The 25,815-nt window shown below is 44.1% G+C and overlaps 1 protein-coding gene across 11 annotated transcripts in view; it reads left to right on the top strand.

The window, feature by feature from the left end:
• MTA1 (metastasis associated 1) overlaps positions 1–25,815 on the top strand; it is an 885,916-nt gene that overhangs the window by 605,248 nt on the left and 254,853 nt on the right. For all 11 annotated transcript variants that reach the window (XM_029598824.1, XM_029598817.1, XM_029598815.1 and 8 more), the window contains one exon: positions 3,753–3,905. In XM_029598824.1, the coding sequence (XP_029454684.1) occupies positions 3,753–3,905 (153 nt within the window). The remainder of the gene's footprint in view (positions 1–3,752; positions 3,906–25,815) is intronic.

Genomic DNA, 25,815 nt, shown 5'->3' with positions numbered 1-25,815 from the left:
CAAGACCAGTATGCTTCCCATATTTCTCAATCTATCACACCAGTAATCAATTCACCTTCTCACCGGTCAGTCACAAATCGTAGACTCACTGATGTTTCGCCTTCCCTGTATGTACCCGGATCAGTCCAGACCGTTGGTTGAGCCTCCTGTCCAGCAGATGGAGACAGACCAAAACTGAAAAGGTATCCTATAACAGGACAGAACCTACCCTGCAGCCCTTCAGTATTTCTCTGTCTCCAGCAGATGATTCAGCTCACCCTGCAGTCTCCTGATTTGGGTAAGTCAGCCTTTTGTTTTCTTTCCTCTTGGGATCAAGCAAGTAGTAATTTCTTTAGGGATTGTCTTAGGATTTTTCAGTTGAAAAAAAAAAATTAAGATTTGATTTTATTTCCTCTTTTTTTGCAGGAGACTGTTCCTTCTCCTGGTTCTTGCCGGACTTAGGGGGGATTCGCCCCTTGTGCAGGGCATAGCCTAAGGCAATTTTTGCTGCCTCAAAATTTTGCCGCCTGAGGCCACTGCCTCACCCTACCACATAATCGAAACCACCCTTGTTTCTCTCCCACACAATACTCCTTGTCACCTTTCAGTTTCACGTTTCCACTTCAGGCCTCCCTTCTTTCTCTGATATATCTGAAAATGTTTTGTCCTTCTTCTTTACCATTTTGGCAATTCTTTCTCTCCGCTTGGCTTTTGCTTTCCTGATTTTTTTTCTTCGTCTCCTTCATTTTTAACAGTTATTCTTCCTTGTGTTCCTTTTTTTTAGATCCTTTATACTTCTCGAATGCTGTTCTTTTTACCTTAATTTTTTTCAGCCAGCTCCTTAGAGAACCCAAGTTGGTTTCTTTTTTCCTCTTACTCTTCTTTACTTTCCTAACATATAGTTTTCTTGACTTTGTAATAGTGCCTTTTACTTTTGGCCCACTGTTATTCTACCTCACCCCTTTTCTCCCAGTCTTCCAGTTCTTTGAGGTACATTCCCCATTTTGACAAAGTTTGTGAAATTCAAAAACTCGGGTCTTTCTGTGACTTCGCAATATCCTATTCACAATATTGAACCATACTGTCTGATGATCACTACTGCACAGGTGAGCCCCTACCCAACATCAGAGTCATTATCTCCATTAGTAAGCACTAGTTCAAGGATTGCACCCTCCCTCGTGGGTTTCAAGTACCTTGAAAGGCATCCACTATCTCTTGCTTTTTGTAGATTCCGCAGAAGCGATGATCCTGCAGTAGGATGGACACTTCTCCTTTTTTAGAGGATTTTATGCATAAATCCTCTAAAAAGGAGAAGTCTGGTACTTTCCCTCTTAAGTTCAAACAGCTGAACACAGATGGAACTACAACAAAGCTTCTATACGTTTTTTCTGAATACCTTAGATGCATTATCTGTGTATATGGGAAGAAATGTTGGTATGTGTACATGAGAGAAAAGTAACATCTGTTTTTGTACAACTCCCCTATGAGGAAAGACTATGAGGAAAGACTAAAGAGGTTAGGACTTTTCAGCTTGGAGAAGAGAGACTACTGAGGGGGGATATGATAGAGGTGTTTAAAATCATGAGAGGTCTAGAACGGGTAGATGTGAATCGGTTATTTACTCTTTCGGATAGTAGAAAGACTAGGGGGCACTCCATGAAGTTAGCATGGGGCACATTTAAAACTAATCGGAGAAAGTTTCTTTTTTACTCAACGCACAATAAACTCTGGAATTGTTGCCAGAGAATGTGGTTCGTGCAGTTAGTATAGCTGTGTTTAAAAAGGATTGGATAAGTTCTTGGAGGAGAAGTCCATTACCTGCTATTAAGTTCACTTAGAGAATAGCCACTGCCATTAGCAAGGGTTACATGGAATAGACTTAGTTTTTGGGGTACTTGCCAGGTTCTTGTTGGCCTGGATTGGCCACTGTTGGAAACAGGATGCTGGGCTTGATGGACCCTTGGTCTGACCCAGTATGGCATTTTCTTATGTTCTTATGTTCTTAAGCAATGCTATACTTAACTGCATGTGAATTAAGTTGTGTATGGTCAGCAGTGACCCACTCAAAAGACTGTTGTTAAAGGTGAAAACCCAGGTATATTTTCTATGATAGTTATCTAAGAAATAGAAAAAAGAGTTAAAAATATAAAACACTCACTCTAGCATTCGAGCTGCAGCATTCCAAATAAGTTGGAGCTGGTGTTAACTCTTCATTGTCAGTCCATTATATGATACATTATAGTAATCCAATCATGAGGTTATCACAGCATGGACCACTGTGATCAACTTTCCCCTTTCAATGAAAAAATAAAGTTTTTACATTTGAGGCAGATGAAAAAGGCAGCTTTTTAATATCGTCCAGATTTGGAGATGCATAGTTAATGCAGAGTCAAACAGGATCGCAAGGCTTCTGTCCTGTAGATTTAGGGGACGTTCACAATTCCCAAATGGAAATTTTTCCTCTAGACACTTTTAGAAACAGAGTTCTGGTGTATACCATGGAGAGCATTTATGTGTGGGGGCACAGGACTTTTTTTAAGTGGGAAATTTTCTAGTTTCTTCTGGCTCTTGACATGTCCCTATTTCTTTGTGAATGTTGAGGCAAGTTTCAAATAGCCCACATAGTTACAAAGTACATAGGATTTTGTCTATTCTTTATATCTAAAATTAGTGATCTACTTTGCACCTGCTATTTGTGCGGATAGGGGATGAAAAATAGCACACATGATGTTTCCCCTTTCCCCGCTCCATAAGAGCACCTCTTTTAAGCTAGGTTAAAGTTTGTGTGCTATACAAGCCAGCCAGATAGGAGAAGGCAATTCTCAGACAGGACAGCTTCCATGGATAAATTTCAATGTATCTCACTAAATGACTTTGAAAATGCCCTTCTACATAGTTGACTAATATGTAGATGTCTTGCAGTATATCTACAGAGCTGAAAAAGGAAGTGAATAGGTCATTCTGTTATATAGTTTCACTTTTTAAATGTCAGTAATGAATATGATGTGCAAGTTTACTGGAACCTGGCATGAATGGGATATATAAAGGCAGATCCACCCATATTGAATATAGCTGAGGTGGGCATGTCCTCTGAACCCTATGGGATAGATATTGCAGAAATAGAGCACTTATGTGAGGGAGATGAAGCTCAATTTATTGCCTTCCATTGCAGTGTAATGCCAACTCTTTGATTTGGTACTTATGTAAATGCATAGTTGTTATCTGCTAAGATTGAACTGATTGTAGTCCTGGAATTTAACATTGCTGGTGATCAGTTCCATGCCTGGATTGCTCCTCTGAATAGGAAATGTAAATGTCAGGTTTTGTTACTTAAAGTTTTAACCTGATGCAGCCTTCCTCTGGTAGGATTTTACATAGTATTAGTAATCTTCCAAATACTTTCTATTTATGGTATGATCCCAGAAAACAGAACAGAAGACGGTCTATGAGATCCACAAAGCAGGTAAAAAAATGTAGATCAGACATCTTAGTCTTAGAATAAATTTATTCAGGAGATCAAGTTGAAAAACTTAAAAAAAACCAATAATCCAAGACGTAAAACGACTAGTCTACGGTTTTTTACCTATTTATGATATAATACATGGTGTATTATTAGCATATCATAGACAAGAAAAGTGCTTCAAAATTTAATAATACTACATTAGTAAATATGCATTTTGTTTTTAGATCTTTATTATTTATAGCTTTGTAAACAAAAAATAGGTGGAATTTAAAAAGGGGGAATAAATTAATGATTTGCTGTTTTACTACAGAGACTCATCCGTGTCCTCCAAAACCTGACCCTGGAAAAAGCACACCTATTAGCATCAACAACCTTACCCCTGCAAAGTCTTCTCCTGTCATTAACAATGGATCACCAACAATCCTGGGCAAGAGGAGCTATGAGCAGCATAATGGAATGGATGGTAAATATTTCAGTGTATATGTCCATTTTCTCTGTTTTTGCATTCTATATATTCCTTTTTGCAGTTTTTATTTCATTATATAATTACATATTTTCAACTATAAACAGCTCATAAGTGGACCCACCACACGATTGAATGCCCTGTGATCCATATATGCTGCATTCGGGAACACAGACCTGAAATACAAAGCAGTGATTTTTGTTTAGCATCAAATATTCTGTTGGACGCACAAATAACTGATACCTTCAAGAATGCCATCTTCCTATTGCTCTTGTTGCCTCAGGGGACATATCTAAATCCGGAAAGATTGGGTTGAGAATCCAAGCCCAGTGAAACCTTTCGCCACAAGTGACAACTGCAGTGTCTTAGCAACTGGTGACGTGACAGGGGACGAACATCGTTGCGTATGAGAGGCGCTTTTCCCCTTGCTGGCTGCCTGTCCAGATATCTACGTACATTCTCATCTGGGCAAGTAGCATTGCTCACCAAGCTGTGCAATATTACCTCTGTGCCCTTTGCACGCTGGTCTGTCTTGGATTTGTGAATGATGAGAATTACTTTGTGAGGATAAAGGGTGGAATCTCCTATACCCAGGCCAAATTGGGACAGCCACCTAGGATGAATGAGGGGGTACCAGTTCACTGACACGCAGGGTGGCAAAGAAAGCTAAGGCAAACGTGCAGCATAGCAGGCAGGTTTCAAAACCATTATAGCATACTATCTCTAGAGAATGCATTAGCCACCTTAACCAACTGTTTTATTGGGCACCTTGAGACCTTAACCTTGACCCTGGCTCTAGCTCATCCCATCATGAACCTTTTAATTGCAAAGTTGACCATGGGATTTGGAAATCCTAATGCCCTAGCAAAGAATGCAATGCCAGCCAGGCGGGTTGTGATTGTGGACTTTGCCAGGCCATCTGTTTTGCGCTGCACTATGTCCCTGTGGACAATGTGTCCACAGGGAGTGGCCATCGCAATCTCATGCCCTCTCCAGCTAGGAATGCCTGTAAATCAAATTAGTACTGTCAAATAGTTTTTTCTTGTGTTGTCTGCCAGCGAGCCCATAATCATCTCCCAAATATTGGGGGGCCAAAATGACAAACCTCTGGAGGGACCAGAGTGCTAACTGGTTCTGCTTCCAGCGTCAGATGCCTGAAAGTGAGCCACTGAAAACGAGAGAGAGAATCAACTATGTTGTTGTCTAAGTCAGGAATGTGCGCAGCGCGGAACATGATGTTATGCCTCAGACAACGCAGTACCAATTCCCACAGCAGAGCATGGCTATCCCAGGTCCAATTAGACAATCTGTTTATTGCATGACCACAGACATGTTGTCTGATCCAAATACAATACAAGCATTCTCACAGGATAAGCAGAATGGTAGTCCTCACGTATGGGTGACATCACAGGATGGAGCCCTGTACGGAAAACCTTTCTGTCAAAGTTTCTACAAAGCTTTGACTGACACTGGCACACTGAGTGCACTGAGCATGCTCAGCCTGCAATTATCCCTGTGAGCCACAGGTGTCTCCCTCAGTCTTCTTTTTTCCGCTCTGCAGTAAGCATAGCGGTTAGGAGCTCTGTGAGAAATTCTAACACTTTTTCCTAACGGAAATACTTAAACTTTAACTTCACAAACACTTTTCCCTGCACGGGTCTCCCTTCGCATACGTTTATTCGACACTCGGTGAGTACTATGCCCTGTTTTTTCGGTCAGTTCCTGTCACCTTTCTGGCCTGCCAACCGACTGCGGCCTTCCCTCTCCCTATGTTTTCAGTTAGCCACACATAGCCTGCGAGTGTCCCTCTGTGACACTTTGCCTGGTTATTAGCACTAGTGGGACAGGGACTTCCACGGTTTCCTTTGCTGCTAGGGCCCCTGTTGATTCAGGTCCTTCGATTCCTCAGTACCCTCGCGCAGTCGATGCCCCATCGCTACCATTGGTACCCCCCTTCAGATCGTCCTGGATTCTTAGGTGCCATCGGTACTCCCCCCCCGCGGTACAGTGATGCCATCGGTCCCTGCATCGTTTCTATCAGTGCCATCCATGGTTTTCATCCATGGCATTAATTTTTCCTTGGGTTTCATCGGTGCCATCCATGCCCGGGTCAATGCCACCGTCGCCCGGAGCATTTCCATCGATGCCAGGTCCATTCCATCGATGGGCATCCATACCAATGTAGATTCAATCAGTGCCCATGTCAGTGCCATCGATGCCATGGACGCCATTGGTGCCCGAGTTGATCCAATTGATACCGTCGATGCCCGTGGCCATTCCACCGATGCCGTCGGCGCCTGCCTCCATACATCGATGCCCTCAACACCCACGTCGTTTCCATCGATGTTTTCGACGTTCCTATCAATGCGGTCATCGACTCCGTCAATGCCAGTATCATTTTTCCGATGCCAACGATGTTCTTTCGATTATTCAATGCCACATCGTTCCCAGAGATATCTACGTCAATGCCGTCAGTGCTTCCATCACTATCGTCATTGCTCTGGCCGAGTCATCAGTGTTTTTTCATATATATTTTTTACGATACCCTCGAGGCCGCTTTGGCCACCATCGACACCATCAATACCGACATAGCATCGCCAAGTAATGCCCTCGCCTAAACACAGTGCTCCATGCTTTGGGTTCTTATTTTTTTTCAATTCTTTATTTATCATTTTCATAATTTACAAAGAAAACAATTTTATATAGGTAGAATTATCACAGTTGGATATAACAGAAGCCTCTAATTATGACAGCAATATTAATCCTGAAAAATAGTTAAGTATATCCAAACTATACCACCTTAACAAAAGGACACTTTTGAAAAAGAATAAAGGAAAAAAAATATTTACCATTCTACCTTTAACAACTTAAATATTACACTTGAAGTAAATAAAAAAGGAGGCAAGGGAAAACTAAGTAAGAGAATTACAGGAATCTATTGCATACATACGGCATTAACATAGGTTACATACCGGAGCTATTGCATTTAGTTACCCTTAATCAACCGGGGAAGAAGTGGTAGGCCTACGGGCATTCACAAATTGGTGAAACTGTTCTACCTGGAAAAATATAAAACAGTCATCTCCTTTTTTAAGAATACACTTGCAGGGATAGCGAAGTGTGAATGTATTTCTCACAGGACAAGCAGGATGGTAGTCCTCACATATGGGTAACATCATCAGGATGGAGCCCAATCACAGAAAACTTCTGTCAAAGTTTCCAGAACTTTGACTGGCCCCTACTGGGCATGCCCAGCATGGCACCAACCCTGCAGCCAGCAGGGGTCCCCCTTCAGTCTTCTTTTTTCCACGCAGCATTAGCCTCACGGTTTAGGAGCTCTGAAGAAATTCCTGACAGGAATTTTCCTCACGGAGTTAATTAATTTAAATTGCCCCACAGGGGTCCCTCCTCTGACTTCTCAGGCTGCAGTACTCCGGTAAGTTTTTCACCATTTTTCGTCGATTACCATCGAGTTTGGCCCTCGTGCCCTACTGGCCATCGACCGTACTGCGGCTCGATCTTTCTATGGCCATGGCGTTGGGGCTTCGTCCGTGCCCGGACTGTACTCGCACCATGTGTATCACAGACCCTCATGGAGTCTGTGTAATGTGTTTAGGCCGTGAGCATGATGTCCTGACTTGCACCAAATGTGCCCTCATGACACCAAAAGGTCGCAAAGACAGAATGGAGAAGATGGGACTCCTTTTCCGTGCTCACACCTGGATGTCATCCATCGCATCAACGTCATCGGAACCGGCAACGTCAAAGTCGCACCAGCATCGACAACCATCCGGTGACCGCCCACCATCGACGTCGTCACGGCCATCGACTCCCGTTTCTCCCCCTCAAGATCGAGGGGATCGTAGGGAGAACCATCACCACTGGCATCATAAGTCTCGGACCTTCGAGGGAGCGAAACCATCGACCTCACAACCGTCCGAGCCAATATCGAAGAAGCCCCATCCAGGAACGGCACCGACCACTCCTGCGACTGGGACATCGAGGCAACCCTCACCTGATCGGGGTTTGGGAGTCGCGATTCCGCCTGTAAAGGTGGTCCCTCCGACTGTGCCTCAGCCTCCCTCTTCCGTCATGGAGCCGGGGCTGATTGCCCCAGGTCTCCGGGAAGAACTGGACTGGCTGGTCCAGGAGGCCATCGACAAGGCGATGCAATGACTCCAGGTTCCTCCGACACCAGCACCGAGAGTGGAACCGGTCACCGACCCGATTCCAGCAGTGCTGGCACCGCTGCTAGCCCGGATGGAAGCGCTCATGACTGCCCTTCCACCGGTGATTCCCGGGTCTCCGATGGCTCCGGTGCGCTCCCCGATGACAGCTTCATCGGGAGGAGAAACACCGTTCCGCATTCTTCCTTCAGGAGTATTGCCTCAGCCATCGATGCCATGTCGTCCCTCGCCACCGATTCATTCATCGGGGGCGATATGCACATTGGCGCCATCAATGCCTTCGATGCTGGCACCGATACCCCCAGGGTGTCCAAAGTGCCCCCGGTGATTGCTTCGATTTTCTCAGAGCCTCAGCCGGGCCCTTCGGGTATCCAACCCCCTTCTAGTCCCACAGGTCAGCCTGCTGATCCTTATGACACCTGGGGTGATGATACTTCCACAGATACAGATGACTTACCTTCACCTCCCTCTCCTACTGAAAATACAAAGCGTCTCCTCCAGAGGACTTTTCTTTCATTAATTTTGTGAAGGAAATGTCAGAATTGGTCCCTTTTCAGCTTCAGACGGAGCAAGATGATAGGCACCAGATGATGGAGCTTCTCCAGTTCCTGGATGCCCCTAAAGTAATCACTTCTATACCCATTCATCAAGTTCTTCTTGACCTCCTCAAAAAGAACTGGGAAAACCCTGGATCCTATTGCCCCAGTACACAGAAAGGCCGACACTACCTATCTAGTACAGTCAGCCCCTGAAATCTCAGCTTGACCACCACTCAGTTGTGGTAGAATCAGCTCAAAAGAAAGCAAAAAGGATGAAGCCTCACTCCTCTACCCATCCTGTCAAGTTCCTAGTCAATATTGGTCGACGAGTGTTCCAAGAGACCATGCTCATCTCCAGAATTGCTTCTTACCAGCTATACATGACCCATTACAACAGGGTCATTTTCAAGCAAATACAGGACTTCTCTGAAACCCTGCCTGACCAATTCCAAGAAAATCTTCAAATCCTTGTCAACAAGGGGTTTGAGGCAGGAAAGCATGAGATAAGAACAGCTTACGATGTCTTCGACACCTCCATTAGAGTGTCTGCAACTGCCATTTCGGAAAGACGATGGGCCTGGCTCAAGTCTTCTGACCTTCGCCCAGAATTACAAGACAGGCTCTCTGACCTGCCCTGTATAAGAGATAATCTGTTCGGTGAACAGATTCAGCAAATAGTGGCTGAATTAAAGGACCATCATGAGACCCGAAAACAGCTCTCATCGATACCTTCTGACTTCCCTTCTAGACAGCCCTTCAAGAATGACTCTAAGAAGTCATTCTTCCACCCAAGGAAGTACTATCCTCCACCAACAAGGTCCCGAGTTACGAGGCCTTATCAAAAAATCTCATCCTCGCCAGCCCCGGAAGCAGAAGCCACAAGCAGCTCCCCAGCCGGGGCCTGCTTCAGGTTTTTGACTTTCCCTTGGAGAGCAGCAGCCTGATTCCTCTGCCAGGCATACCAGTGGGAGGTCGATTGTGCCACTTTCACGGCATGTGGCAATCAATCACAACCGCCCAATGGGTGCTAGCAATCATTGCTCAGGGTTACCACCTGAACTTTCTGCTCTTCCGCCGGAATCACCTACTCTACAAGTGTGGAGAGTAACCGACCACTCTGTCCTTCTGGAGCAGGAGGTTTCCCTTCTTCTCAAGTTAAGGGCAATAGACCCGTTCCTCTTTCGCAAAAAGGCCTATGGTTCTATTCCCGATACTTTTTGATCCCCAAAAAATCGGGGGGGGGGGGGGGGGGGCTTCGTACAATTCTGGACCTACGTGCCCTCAACAAGTACCTTCACCAGGAAAAGTTCAAGATAGTAACCTTGGGCTCGCTTCTACCTCTTCTACAAAGAGGAGACTGGCTCTGCTCTCTGGACCTCCAGGATTGCATACACCCATATTGCAATAGCTCCAGCTCATCGCAAGTACCTCAGGTTTTTAGTAGGCCCAAGGCACTATCAATACCAGGTGCTTCCATTCGGCCTAGCATCGGCACCACGAGTCTTTACCAAATGTCTTGCAGTTGTCACAGCCTTTCTCAGGAAAGAAGGTGTTCACGTCTACCCCTATCTAGACGACTGGTTAATCAGGGTCCCAACCCAGCAAGCCGCTCGATCGCCCCTGGATTTGACCCTACACACTCTAATTTCTCTAGGATTTCTCATCAATTACGAGAAATCCTATTTAGTCCCATCTCAAACCTTGTCGTTCATTGGGGCAGACTTGGACACCTTACAGGCAAAAGCCTTTCTACCTCAACAACGAGTGCAAACCCTCGTGTCCCTCGCTCACCAGTTGCACTCTCAGTATACAGCAACAGCTCGGCAATTCCTTGTCCTTCTCGGACACATGGCATCTTCAGTCCATCTCACACCAATGGGCCCGCCTGGCCATGAGAATCATGCATTGGACTCTGAGGTCACAATGGATTCAAGCGACTCAGCCTCTGTCAACCATTGTCCACATCACCGACTCACTCCGTCTGTCTCTCGCCTGGTGGAAAGATCAGAACAATCTCCTCCAGGGACTGCCTTTTCACCTACCAGATCCTCAACTCATTCTCACCACCGACACTTCCAACCTCGGGTGGGGAGCTCATGTGAACGATCTACAGTCACAAGGATTTTGGTCTCCAGAGGAAGCCAAACACCAGATAAATTTCCTAGAGCTTCGAGCAATGCGATAAGCTCTCAGAGCTTTTCAGGATTGCCTATCAAATCACGTCATCCTGATTCAGACGGACAACCAGGTGGCCATGTGGTACATCAACAATCAGGGAGGCACAGGCTCCTTCCTTCTCTGTCAGGAAGCTGTGCAGATTTGGGCGGAAGCGCTCTCCCACTCGATGTACCTCAGGGCCACCTATTTGCCGGGAGTGCACAATGTCTTGGCAGATAAACTGAGTCGTGTCTTCCAACCGCACGAGTGGTCTCTTAATCCCTCGTAGCGACCTCTCTCTTCCAGCAATGGGGTCATCCCCAAATAGACCTCTTTGCGTCCCTTCAGAACCACAAAGTGGACAATTACTGCTCCCTCATTCGGAGCAAGCGCTCTCAGCCCAGAGATGCATTCTCACTCTCGTGGGCAACCGGTCTGCTTTATGCATTCCCTCCACTTCCTCTTCTCTTGAAGACTCTCATGAAGCTCCGTCAGGACAAGGGAACCATTATCCTGATAGTACCTCACTGGCCACGCCAAGTGGGGTTTCCCATACTCCAGGATCTCTCCATCCGCAGGCACATTCCCTTGGGAACACACCCGCTTCTGATCACTCAGAACGACAGATGTCTACGCCATCCCAATCTTCAGGCCTTGTCCAATCTTCAGGCATGGATGTTGAAAGGTTAATCCTTCAACCACTTAACCTTTCAGATTCCGTTTCTCGTGTCCTGATTGCTTCACGGAAGCCTTTCGTAAGAAAGTCTTATTCCTATAAATGGAAAAGGTGTATACATCATGGTGTTCTTCGCAATCCCTTGATCCCTTTTCCTGTCCAATCCCAAGGTTTTTGGACTGTCTCTGGCACTTATCGGAATCCGGTCTAAAGACCTCTTCCATCATAATGCATGTCAGTGCGGTAGCCGCCTTCCATAAAGGTGTTGGGGATGTCCCTATATCAGTACAACCCCTCGTAACACGTTTTCTCAAAGGCTTGCTCCATATCAAGCCACCTTTACGTCCTCCGGCCCCTTCTTGGGACGTTAATCTGGTTCTCGGGCGGCTCATGAAACCACCATTCGAACCTCTTCACTCTTGTGATCTAAAATATCTCACATGGAAAGTGATTTTCCTTTTGGCTATCACTTCAGCTCGCAGGGTTAGTGAGTTACAGGCCCTAGTTACCTATCCACCTTACACTAAACTCCTGCAGGACCGGGTGATACTCCGCACTCACCCTAAGTTTTTGCCTAAGGTAGTTTCGGAGTTTCACATTAATCAATTCATCATACTACCTATCTTCTTTCCCAGGCCCCCCTCCAACACAGGGGAACAGGTTCTGCATACCCTTGACTGTAAACGGGCTCTAGCGTTCTACCTAGACCGTACAGTTGCCCACAGGAAGAGCACTCAGTTATTCGTCTCTTTCCATCCTAACAAATTAGGGCAACCTGTGGGTAAGCAGACTCTCTCCTCCTGGTTGGTGGACTGCATATCCTTTTGCTATCAGCAAGCAGGCATTCCTTTCCAAGACCGTGTTAAAGCACATTCTGTAAGGGCCATGGCGACTTCAGTAGCACACCTACGATCGGTGCCGCTTCCTGACATTTGCAGGGCTGCCACCTGGAGTTCTCTCCACACTTTCGCAGCCCACTATTGCTTGGACAAAGCCAGAAGACAGGATTCCATCTTCGGCCAATCTGTCCTGCGTAACCTATTTCCAACTTGACATACCAACACCCTTCCGTCTGCCTGTTGGGGTTCAGGATGCCCTCTACCAAATTCCACCCTAGTTGTTGTGCATGTTGCATGCCGTTGGGTATCTTTGGTGCATGTTCGGACATCCTCAGCTCGGTACTCACCCATATGTGAGGACTACCATCCTGCTTGTCCTGTGAGAAAGCAAGTGTTGCTTACCTGTAACAGGTGTTCTCACAGGACAGCAGGATGTTAGTCCTCACGAAACCCACCCGCCGCCCCACGGTGTTGGGTTCGTAACATTTTGTTGTTTTATTTTTTCGGCACTGCCTGTAGCTATCAAATAAGACTGAAGGGGGACCCCTGCTGGCTGCAGGGTTGGAGCCATGCTGGGCATGCCCAGTAGGGGCTAGTCAAAGTTCTGGAAACATTGACAGAAGTTTACCGTGATTGGGCTCCATCCTAATGATGACACCCATATGTGAGGACTAACATCCTGCTGTCCTGTGAGAACACCTGTTACAGGTAAGCAACACTTGCTATCCAAGGGAAACAACATCCTGCCTTAAGGACAAAAATTCTCTCCTACTAATTTGTGTTATCTGTGCTAAGTCAGGATATATTCTTATTGCTTGACCATAAAACACTAAAAGAAACTTTCTAAAGAAACTACGCATCACATTATTTAGGTCTTGCACAGAAATAAACGCAAGTAGCATGGTTCGGAGAAATGTATCCTTGAAGGATACTAATGAAAAAGGTAAGTTAGGGCACCCCAACAGAGAGGTTCCATCAAAAAGAGAGGTAACAGTGGTGGGGCCGCTTGGCATAGTGATCATAATATGATCAAATTTGATTTAATGACTGGAAAAGGAACAGTGTGCAAATCCAAGGCTCTCGTGCTAAACTTTCAAAGGGAAACTTTGATAAAATGAGAAAAATTGTTAGAAAAAAACTGAAAGGAGCAGCTACAAAAGTAAAAAAAATGTCCAAGAGGCGTGGTCATTGTTAAAAAATACCATTCTAGAAGCACAGTCCAGATGTATTCCACACATTAAGAAAGGTGGAAAGAAGGCAAAACGATTACCGGCATGGTTAAAAGGGGAGGTGAAAGAAGCTATTTTAGCCAAAAGATCTTCATTCAAAAATTGGAAGAAGGATCCAACAGAAGAAAATAGGATAAAGCATAAACATTGGCAAGTTAAATGTAAGACATTGATAAGACAGGCTAAGAGAGAATTTGAAAAGAAGTTGGCTGTAGAGGCAAAAACTCACAGTAAAAACCTTTTTAAATATATCCGAAGCAGAAAGCCTGTGAGGGAGTCAGTTGGACCGTTAGATGATCGAGGGGTTAAAGGGGCACTTAGAGAAGATAAGGCCATCGCGGAAAGATTAAATGATTTCTTTGCTTCGGTGTTTACTGAAGAGGATGTTGGGGAGGTACCCGTAATGGAGAAGGTTTTCATGGGTAATGATTCAGATGGACTGAATCAAATCACGGTGAACCTAGAAGATGTGGTACGTCTGATTGACAAACTGAAGAGTAGTAAATCACCTGTACCGGATGGTATACACCCCAGAGTTCTGAAGGAACTAAAAAATGAAATTTCAGACCTATTAGTAAAGATTTGTATCTTATCATTAAAATCATCCATTGTACCTGAAGACTGGAGGATAGCAAATGAAACCCCAATATTTAAAAAGGGCTCCAGGGGCGATCCGGTAAACTACAGACCGGTTAGCCTGACTTCAGTGCCAGGAAAAATAGTGGAAAGTGTTCTAAACATCAAAATCACAGAACATATAGAAAGACATGGTTTAATGGAACAAAGTCAGCATGGCTTTACCCAGGGCAAGTCTTGCCTCACAAATCTGCTTCACTTTTTTGAAGGAGTTAATAAACATGTGGATAAAGGTGAACCGGTAGATATAGTATACTTGGATTTTCAGAAGGCGTTTGACAAAGTTCCTCATGAGAGGCTTCTAGGAAAAGTAAAAAGTCATGGGATAGGTGGTGATGTCCTTTCGTGGATTGCAAACTGGCTAAAAGAGGAAACAGAGTAGGATTAAATGGACAATTTTCTCAGTGGAAGGGAGTGGACAGTGGAGTGCCTCAGGGATCTGTATTGGGACCCTTACTGTTCAATATATTTATAAATGATCTGGAAAGAAATACGACGAGTGAGATAATCAAATTTGCAGATGACACAAAATTGTTCAGAGTAGTTAAATCACAAGCAGATTGTGATAAATTGCAGGAAGACCTTGTGAGACTGGAAAATTGGGCATCCAAATGGCAGATGAAATTTAATGTGGATAAGTGCAAGGTGATGCATATAGGGAAAAATAACCCATGCTATAATTACACAATGTTGGGTTCCATATTAGGTGCTACAACCCAAGAAAGAGATCTAGGTGTCATAGTGGATAACACATTGAAATCGTCGGTGCAGTGTGCTGTGGCAGTCAAAAAAGCAAACAGAATGTTGGGAATTATTAGAAAATGAATGGTGAATAAAACGGAAAATGTCATAATGCCTCTGTATCGCTCCATGGTGAGACCGCACCTTGAATACTGTGTACAATTCTGGTCACCGCATCTCAAAAAAGATATAATTGAGATGGAGAAGGAACAGAGAAGGGCTATCAAAATGATAAGGGGAATGGAACAACTCCCCTATGAGGAAAGACTAAAGAGGTTAGGACTTTTCAGCTTGGAGAAGAGACGACTGAGGGGGATATGATAGAGGTGTTTAAAATCATGAGAGGTCTAGAACGGGTAGATGTGAATCGGTTATTTACTCTTTCGGATAGTAGAAAGACTAGGGGGTTCTCCATGAAGTTAGCATGGGGCACATTTAAAACTAATCGGAGAAAGTTCTTTTTTACTCAACGCACAATTAAACTCTGGAATTTGTTGCCAGAGAATGTGGTTAGTGCGGTTAGTATAGCTGTGTTTAAAAAAGGATTGGATAAGTTCTTGGAGGAGAAGTCCATTACCTGCTATTAAGTTCACTTAGAGAATAGCCACTGCCATTAGCAATGGTTACATGGAATAGACTTAGTTTTTGGGTACTTGCCAGGTTCTTATGGCCTGGATTGGCAACCATTGGAAACAGGATGCTGGGCTTGATGGACCCTTGGTCTGACCCAGTATGGCATTTTCTTATGTTCTTATGTTCTTATTTCATATGCCTATATGTAAAAAATCACCAAAGCTAATGATTTCCGAATTATCCCAAACAACTGAAAAGCAGGTTGTTAAAACAAGCAAAAACCACACTTTGAAATGTCTGTATGCCAATGCCAGAAGTCTAAGAAGTAAGATGGGAGAGTTAGAGTGTATAGTAGCAAATGATGAGATTGACATAATTGGCATCACAGAGACTTGGTGGAAGGAGGATAACCAATGGGACAGTGCTATATCAGGGTACAAATTATATCGTAATGATAGGGAGGTTCAACTTGGTGGGGGTGTGGCACTTTATGTCCGGGAGGGTATAGAGTCTAACAGAATAAAGATCATACAAGAGAGTAAATGCTCAGTAGAATCTATATGGGTAGAAATCCTATGTGTGTTGGGTAAGAGTATAGTGATAGGAGTATACTACCATCCACCTGGACAAAATGGTCAGATGATGAAATGCTAAGAGAAATCAGGGAAGCAAACCAATTTGGCAGTGCAATAATAATGGGAGATTTCAATTACCAATAACACGAAGAGTCAGTAATTATCCACTATAATCCATACTGTCAACAATAAAAGTGGAACCAAATCAAATTAAAGATAATGGCTATAGAAGGCGTCAGCAAGCCTAACGTTGTGTGACTTTTTCAAGGAGACACCAACTGGTCTTTTCAATCATTCGCCGCCTTTGTAATTTTATTTTATTTCAAAAATAATTTTTATCAGAAATTTTTTCTTTTTTCTTAAAACGTCCTCCGTCAATAAAGGTAGACTCTTAATCATCAATGCTTGAATATATCGCAGCCCAACACGGCCAGTGTTTCACCCATAAGCAGGGAGGAGGGCCCTCCTCCCTGTTCCGGTTGCTGAGACGTGAAGTCCTGATGAATGGGATAAAGACTCTTGTCTATATGTCCTTTATATGCACCTGAAGAAGCTTATGGGTGAAACACTGGCCGTGTTGGGCTGCGATATATTCAAGCATTGATGATTAAGAGTCTACCTTTATTGACGGAGGACGTTTTAAGAAAAAAGAAAAAATTTCTGATAAAAATTATTTTTGAAATAAAATAAAATTACAAAGAAGGCGAATGATTGAAAAGACCGGTTGGTGTCTCCTTGAAAAAGTCACACAACGTCAGGCTTGCTGACGCCTTCTATAGCCATTATCTTTAATTTGATTTGGTTCCACTTTTATTGTTGACAGATTTCAATTACCCCAATATTGACTGGGTAAATGTAACATCAGGACTTGCTAGAGACATAAAGTTCCTGGATGTAATAAATGATTGCTTCATGGTTCAGGAACCAACAAGAGAGGGAGCTATTTTAGATTTAATTCTTAGTGGAACACAAGATTTGGTGAAAGAAGTAACGGTGGTGGGGCCACTTGGCAACAGTGATCATAACATGATCAAATTTAAACTAATAACTGGAAGAGGGACATTAAGTAAATCTGCAGCTCTAACACTAAATTTTAAAAAGGGAAACTTTGATAAAATGAGGAAAATAGAAAAAAACTGAAAGGTGCAGCTGCAAAGGTTAAGTGTTCAACAGGCTTGGACATTGTTTAAAAATACAATCCTAGAGGCGCAGTCCATATGTATTCCACGCATTAAGAAAGGTGGCAGGAAGGCAAAACGATTACCGTCATGGTTAAAAGGTGAGGTGAAAGAGGCTATTTTAGCCAAAAAAACATCCTTCAAAAATTGGAAAAGGATCCATCTGAAGAAAATAGGATAAAACATAAGCATTGTCAAGGTAAGTGTAAAACATTGATAAGACAAGCGAAAAGAGAATTTGAAATGAAGTTGGCCATAGAGGCAAAAACTCATAATAAAAACATTTTTAAATATATCCAAAGCAAGAAACCTGTGAGGGAGTCGGTTGGACCATTAGATGACAGAGGGGTTAAAGGGGCTCTTAGGGAAGATAAGGCCATTGCAGAAAGACTAAATGAATTCTTTCCCTCCGTGCTTACGAATGAGGATGTTGGGGAGATACCAGTTCCAGAGATGGTTTTCAGGGGTGATGACTCAGACGAACTGAACGAAATCACTGTGAACCTGGAAGATGTAGTAGGCCAGATTGACAAACTATTTTTATTTTTTAAATAAAGAGTAGCAAATCACCTGGACCGGATGGTATGCATCCTAGGGTACTGAAGGAACTAAAAAATGAAATTCCTGCTCTATTAATTACAATTTGTAACCTATCATTAAAATCATCCATTTTACCTGAAGACTGGAGGGTGGCCAATGTAACCCCAATATTTAAAAAAGGCTCCAGGGGCGATCCAGGTAACTATAGACCAGTGAGCCTGACTTCAGTGCTGGGAAAAATAGTGGAAACTATTCTCAAGATCAAAATCGTAGAGCATATAGAAAGACATGATTTAATGGGACACAGTCAACATGGATTTACCCAAGGGAAGTCTTGCCTAACAAATCTGCTTCATTTTTTTGAAGGGGTTAATAAACATGTGGATAAAGGTGAACTGGTAGATGTAGTGTATTTGGATTTTCAGAAGGCGTTTGACAAAGTCCCTCACGAGAGGCTTCTACGAAAACTAAAAAGTCTTGGGATAGGAGGCGATGTCCTTTCGTGGATTACAAACTGGTTAAAAGACAGGAAACAGAGAGTAGGATTAAATGGTCAATTTTCTCAGTGGAAAAGGGTAAACAGTGGAGTGCCTCAGGGATCTGTAATTGGACCGGTGCTTTTCAATATATATATATATAAATGATCTGGAAAGGAATACGGCGAGTGAGGTTATCAAATTTGCAGATGATACAAAATTATTCAGAGTAGTTAAATCACAAGCAGACTGTGATACATTACAGGAGGACCTTGCAAGACTGGAAGATTGGGCATCCAAATGGCAGATGAAATTTAATGTGGACAAGTGCAAGGTGTTGAATTTAGGGAAAAATAACCCTTGCTGTAGTTCACGATGTTAGGTTCCATATTAGGAGTTACCACCCAGGAAAAAGATCTAGGCATCATAGTGGATAATACTTTAAAATCGTCGGCTCAGTGTGCTGCAGCAGTGAAAAAAGCAAATAGAATGTTAGGAGTTATTAGGAAGGGAATGGTTAATAGAACGGAAAATGCCATAATGCCTCTGTATCGCTCCATGGTGAGACAGCACCTTGAATACTGTGTACAATTCTGGTCGCCGCATCTCAAAAAAGATATAGTTGCAATGGAGAAGGTACAGAGAAGGGCAACCAAAATGATAAAGGGGATGGAACAGCTCCCCTATGAGGAAAGGCTGAAGAGGTTAGGGCTGTTCAGCTTGGAGATGAGATGGCTGAGGTGGGATATAATAGAGGTCTTTAAGATCATGAGAGGCCTTGAACGAGTAGATGTGACTCGGTTATTTACACTTTCGAATAATAGAAGAACTAGGGGGCATTCCATGAAGTTAGCAAGTAACACATTTAAGACTAATCGGAGAAGATTCTTTTTTCACTCAATGCACAATAAAGCTCTAGAATTTGTTGCCAGAGGAGGTGGTTAGTGTAGCTGGGTTCAAAAAAGGTTTGGATAAGTTCTTGGAGGAGAAGTCCATTAATGGCTATTAATCAGTTATACTTAGGGAATTGCCACTGCTATTAATTGCATCAGTAGCATGGGATCTTCATAGTGTTTGGGTAATTGCCAGGTTCTTGTGGCCTGGTTTTGGCCTCTGTTGGAAACAGGATGCTGGGCTTGATGGACCCTTGGTCTGACCCAGCATGGCAATTTCTTATGTTCTTATGTTCTAATACATCCATATCAGAATTCTCTAAGAAGCTGGTTTAATTTATTGGGATAGTTGATACTGCGGCTGTTCCTATACCAGAAGGTTTACTATTCAGGAATCTCCAAAAATTAATAGATGGCATATCATCGTCAGAAAATCCTAGACCTTCTCTTAGGAGCCTTTTCAGTGTAGTAAAGGGAATCTCTCCAGCAACTTTAGGAAAATTCAAAATTCGAAGGTTTGAATGCCTAATGTTATTTTCTAGGATTTCCAATCGTTTGGAGCACACCATTTGTTCTTTAATTACCGCCACGTTAACAGCTTGAAGAGACTGAATTTTACTTTCAGTCTCTCAAACTTTATTATTTGTCTCTGTGGTTTGCTCCTGAATTCCAAGTATTTTTTGCTGAAAATTATAATTTAGGGAGTCCATTTTAGTTTCAATCTTTTCATCGAATGTCCTTGACCAGCTACTATGTCCCAAAGTGACTCGAGAGTCACTGCGTCTGGGCTAGATGGTAATTATAGGTGACTCACCATATGCGCCGGGAGATGTTGTAGCTTGACCTCTATTCCCTGATGCCTCCTCGTTCCTCCTCCCAAGGCAAACTTCTGATCCAGAGGTTCCCGAGGCTCCCACACCGGCAGCAATCTCAACTCCTGCCCGGGTGAGTTCCTCAGTTCCTGGCATTGTAACAGAGTCAGTTTCCACCCCCCCCCCCCCCCCCCCCTGTTGCTCCGGCCGCGTCATCGACCTGCGACTAGGTAGTGACACTGTCGGGGTCATGCCGCGCCGGAGGCGGTCTGATGTCAGGGCTGAGGGATGCCTCGTCCGCTGGAGCTCCCAGCTCTCCCCCGCTGGGGCTCACATCGATCGAGTTCACTGGTTCCTCCTCCTTGCTCCAACTGGCACATAAATCGCAGGATATCTAGTTGCCCCGAGGGAGGTAAGGATTCTGGTGGAAAGATCCTTACTTTCCCCTTTCTTTTGGACGGCATAACTCACTCGAATTAGCAACAACAGGAAATTCTCGGGCAACCTGCGTTTAGCAATCTGCCTATGCCGCTATCCTTTGGGTTCTTATTAAAGCCCCGTATTAGCCTATGACACTACATAGTGCCAGGAGCAGTACAGGCATGCTGACAGTCCGTCATCAGTCGCCATCCAAGACAGCGAGGGCATCCACCTCAGCGCTGAGAAAAGACCGGGCTGAGCACAGTGGCATGCATCGTCACCGACACGGTGACCGTCCGCCACCAACGCCATCTAGCACATTGGTGCTATGCTTCTCGATGCTGGACAGTGCTTGGGCTGAGCAACATCACCACTACCATCGACACTGTTCCGCACAGTATTGGCAGTCCTTGGTGCTCCAGAAACACCGGAACGAGTTCCAAAGAATTCTGCACTGGCGTCACGAGACATTGAGCCGCTGTGACGAGGGCCGGATTCACGAGCTGTTAATCTGCTCCCCTGTTCCCGAGGCGTGCCCCACCGACATTGGTGGGGGATTGTGGCCCTCCACAAAATACTACCGTGGTAGCGTCAGCTACGCTCAGCCTGTCTCCTCTATACCTGCGCATCAGAGTTGAGACGGGCGTCTACTCCCTCGATGACTCCTGAAATCCACAGAGCCAGCAATCTTCACCGGCTCGTCCTTCGGCGATCCACGTCGGATGGTAAGTACCTGCTTCTGTGGCATTCCCATTGAGATGTGTTCTCTAATTCAAGCCACATGGTTTGAAAAGTTCTAGGTCATGTACCTTCCAAGAACCGTATTAGTGTCACATATCGCTATGCCAGCTATGTCAGCCACAATACCAGAAGAACCTCTCTATGATTTCTTTGGGATTGCATCAGGGCTTCCTCCCTTTTTCAGCAATGAGGCTCTGTACTGATTAACACTCTGGCTTCTGGTTTCTGCTTCAGAACCAAAGTCCCAGGTGCATTCGCTGATCTGCTAAACACGAGATCCAGCAAATACTGCCTCAAGTGCAAGTCCACCTCGAAGCCTGACGACAGGTCTCGATGTCTCCTTGTACAGCACACAGAAATGCGGGTAAGACTTTACCACTCCCGCTCCCGTGGGAGGTTACATGATATCCAGATTACATCAGCCCCTCCAGTTGGACACCTCCTGGTCTCCCAACTGGCCGTATATCAGAGTGGCCACCCCACCTTGTACCAAGGTTCCCGGTGCACTCCCCCAGACGCTACAAAGCGCAGAGTGGGGAAGGGGGGTTTGGGGAGTTTTAATTACACTATTCTTTCTTTCAATAGAAAGTAGTTACTCTCCGCCCATCCTGGACCTCAGAAATACCAACTTTCTTCAGAAGGCTCAGGTAAAATGGTATCTCTCGTTAGCATGCTTCCATATCGCAGTAAGTACATTACCTCTAATCTTTCTATGTGCTTTCATGGTGAGTCAACATTATTACAATCCCAAGCTCTGCCGGTTGCACCAGCTTCGGCAACTGGGGTATTCATTGAATCACTATCAGTGACTGCTGTTTCTCTGTGGAGTGCAACATCATTCACGCTTTTCCTTGCATGGACAGCTGCATAACCACAGTCAGTCCATGCAAGGAGCTCTAACTTCTTCATGACTCACATACATTTACTAACTGGGATTACTGTCACTGCCATAAATCCCTTATACAACACTTCTGGACACCACAGTCATAATGACCTTCCTGTCCAGCATAAGCGCAGATATTCTAATAAATTCTTACATGTCCCTGCGTGCATTTTCCATAACCTCAGCCCTTCAATTCTTCATTGTCAGGCCATGGGGTTTTTTCACTATGCACTTTCCTCATAGAAAACTGCTTTGTTAGATTCAGTGAAATTCCATTATCAGTGGGTCTAAGCTTTTCAACTGCTTTCGTCCCTCATCCATATTGCAGATCTAGAACCAAAACCTACTTTGATTCTGCTCATGCTCGCATTTACTCAGGGTTGCAAAGGTTGACCTAAAAGCTTCTTAACCCAATATGTGTCTACTCCATTCCAGGCACAGTTTCACATGAACTTCCTGGAGCTTGTAGCCATGCGTTATACCCTTATGCCTTCCAATACTGCCTCTTCAACAAATCTTTGTGCATACAGACAGACAGCAGAGGGACACTGTGCTTTCCAACACACAAGCACGCATAACCTCTTAGCTGCTCTGTAAGGAAGCTGTGCAGCTCTACCCTTGGCCCTTGCTCACTCCATGTATCCTCGGGCCACTTATCTAAGAGATTTACTGAACGCACTAGCAGACTTTCTCCATGTAGGTTTCCATCCTCTCGAATGGTCTCAAACTATATATGTAGCGGGAAAGATCTTCTAATGCTGAGGTCAACCGAACTTGTCCTCTGCGTCCGAATCGAACCATACTGTGCACAGATTCTACTCCCTACACATGTTTCCAGTGCGTTCCCATAGACGCCTTTCTTCCATCAAGGGCCTCTTAAATGTGTCTTTTCTGCTGCCTCTCATAGCCAGCACTCTTCTAATGTTGAACCACGACGGGATTCACTGTTCCTCAGACCCACGTCCTGGCCAAGACCAGTATGCTTCCCATACTTCTCAATCTATCACACCAGTAACCAATTCGCCTTCTCACAAGTCAGTCTCAAATCGTAGACTCACTGATGTTCTGTGGTACTGGTGGCGTCACAAAACCTTCCACACCTAAATCCTACCATTCAGAATGGCATGATTTACCACATGACGCATACAAAAGGGTATTACCCTTTTTCTTTTTTCTACACCACTCTTTTCTCTTGCTCCCTCAGATTCTGCTCCCCAGACATCCTCCACATAGGTACACCTCTCTCTGTTCCAATTGGTGTATCGTTTGGGATTGGGGATATCTGATTAATGGTAAACCCCTTCTGAGTCAGCTTACCATGGATTATCCACTGATCAAGCCGCCTCTATTTTCACTAGTCACGGAATGGAACCTATGTCTTATCCTTAAGTCTCATACGTTCTCCGTTTGAACCTTTCCATTGCTCTCATTTCACAGTTTGACGTGGGAAATTTTTTCCCTCATAAATGTCATTTCTGCCAAAAGGGTCAGTGAGTTACACACCCTGTTACATACTCATCCGACCCTGCGTTCCTCCGTGACCGAGTGGTTTTTACGTATTCAACTTCCTATCTTTCTTAAGGTAGATGTTGCATCTCACCCTACTCAGCATATACTCTGCCCATTTTTCCCAACACCTCTCTCTCACCAAAGCGAGAGGGTTTTTTCCACTCCTTGGACAGTAATAGTGTACTTGCATTCTATCTAGATCGCACTACATTCCATAGGAATTCCACCTAACTCTTTCCTTCTTTGGCAAGAGACAAGCTACGAGTTCCAGTGGGCAAACAGACCTATTCTTCCTAATTGACGGTCTGTATCTCTTTTCTACCAACAAGAAGGCTTTTCACTACAACACTGTATGTAACCACACTCTGTTGCGTCCATCCCAGCCTCAATAGCTTCCCCTCGGCCGCTGCTGCTTGTACATATTTATCAGGCTGCAACTTGGTGCTCTCTCCATACCTTCGCAGCCCATTATTGCTTAGATATGACTAGCCGGCATGCTCCATGTTTGGCCAGTCCTTCTTCTCTTATTCTTTTCGGTTTAACTACCCAACATCCTTCCACCAACCCGTTAAGGGTTTCAGTATGCCCTTCGTTCCAAATTCCACCCCGTCATTGCACCTTCCGCGCGTCTTGGGTGCATTTGGTGCACTCTTGGGCATCCTCAGCTCGGTACTGACCCATATGTGAGGACTACCATCCTGCTTGTCCTGTGAGAAAGCAAATGTTGGTTACTTGTAACAAGTGTTCTCACAGGACAGCAGGATGTTAGTCCTCACAAAACCCACCCGCCACCCCGTGGAGTTGGGTATATATAAGTTTTTACGTTTATTTTAGTTTCGCTTGCACTTTTAGCTATAAGACGACACTGAGGTAGGCACCTGTGGCTCACAGGGATAATTGCAGGCTGAGCATGCTCATTGTGCCAGTGTCAGCCAAAGCTTTGTAGAAACTTTGACAGAAAAGTTTTCCGTACAGGGCTCCATCTTGTGATGTCACCCATATGTAAGGACTAACATCCTGCTGTCCTGTGAGAACACCTGTTACAGGTAAGCAACATTTGGTTTATGCGTAGAACCCCAGAGGAAGGCAGAGCTCTGCAGTCATGGGTGAATGAAGATGGTGCAGGGAAGAATATTGGGTTTTGTTAGGAGCTGGGCAACATATTAGGGAAGGGCAAGCCTATTCTGAAAGGATGGACTCCACCTTAACCATGCTGGAACCAGGCTGCTGGCACTAACCTTTTAAAAAGGAGATAGAGCTGCTTTTAAACTAGAAGAAGGGGGAAAGCAGACAGTCGCTCATCAGTTCATGATTTGAAGGAAGGCATCTTTGAAGAATGCTTAAAAAAAACAGGAGAGTTAAAACAAACTGATAGGTTCCATTAAAAGAAAAGTAGCCCATGTGTCCATAAGAAAAGAACACATTGAGTTAAGATTCCAAATGATCCCTGTTAACTGCCAGGAACATTGTGTATCCAAATAAAAAAACATACCTTGAAATGTCTGTATGCTAATGCAAGAAGTCTAAAAAGTAAGATGAGAGAGTTAGAATATATAGCACTAAATGAAGAGAGAGACATATTTAGCATTTCAGAGACCTGGTGAAAGAAGGGTGCAAATTATATCACATTGATGGGGTGGATCAATTTGGAGGTGTGATGCTTTGTTAGGGTAACACAAAGATCTTGCAGGAGACCAAATGCACAGTAGAATTTTTATGGGTGAGGAAGAATATAGTGGTGGGGGTATACATCATCCACCTGGCCAAAATGAACAGACAGATGATGAAATGCTAACAGAAATTAGGGAAGCTAACTAATTTGGCAGCACATTAATAAAGAGATATTTCAATTACGTGGATAATAGTGAGTAGGTTGGTATAGTGAATTTGGAATTTCAGAAAGTGTTTGAAAAAGTCTCTCATGAGACACTCCAGAGAAAATTAAAACGTCATAGGATAGGAGGCAATGTCCTTTTGGGGATTGCAGATTGGTTACAAAATTGAAAACACAGTAGGACTAAAGGTCAGTTTTCTCAGTGGAGAAAGATAAACAGTGGAATGCCTCAGGGGCTCTGCTGGCGCTGAGGTTTTTTAATATAATTATAAATGATCTAGAAAATGGAACAACGAGTAAGGTGATCAGATTTTGAGTTGTTAAATCACAAGCATTTTGTGAGAAATTGCAGTAGGACATTGCAAGAGATCAGGGATCCAAATAGATGAAAATTAATGTGGATAAGCGCAAAACTGATTTATTTATTGATTTATTTATTTGCTTTTATATACCGATATTCGATCGAGATATC

This window comes from Rhinatrema bivittatum, chromosome 4, assembly GCF_901001135.1.
Source record: "Rhinatrema bivittatum chromosome 4, aRhiBiv1.1, whole genome shotgun sequence".
NCBI lineage: Eukaryota > Metazoa > Chordata > Amphibia > Gymnophiona > Rhinatrematidae > Rhinatrema > Rhinatrema bivittatum.
This window is presented reverse-complemented; position numbering and strand designations above follow the sequence as displayed.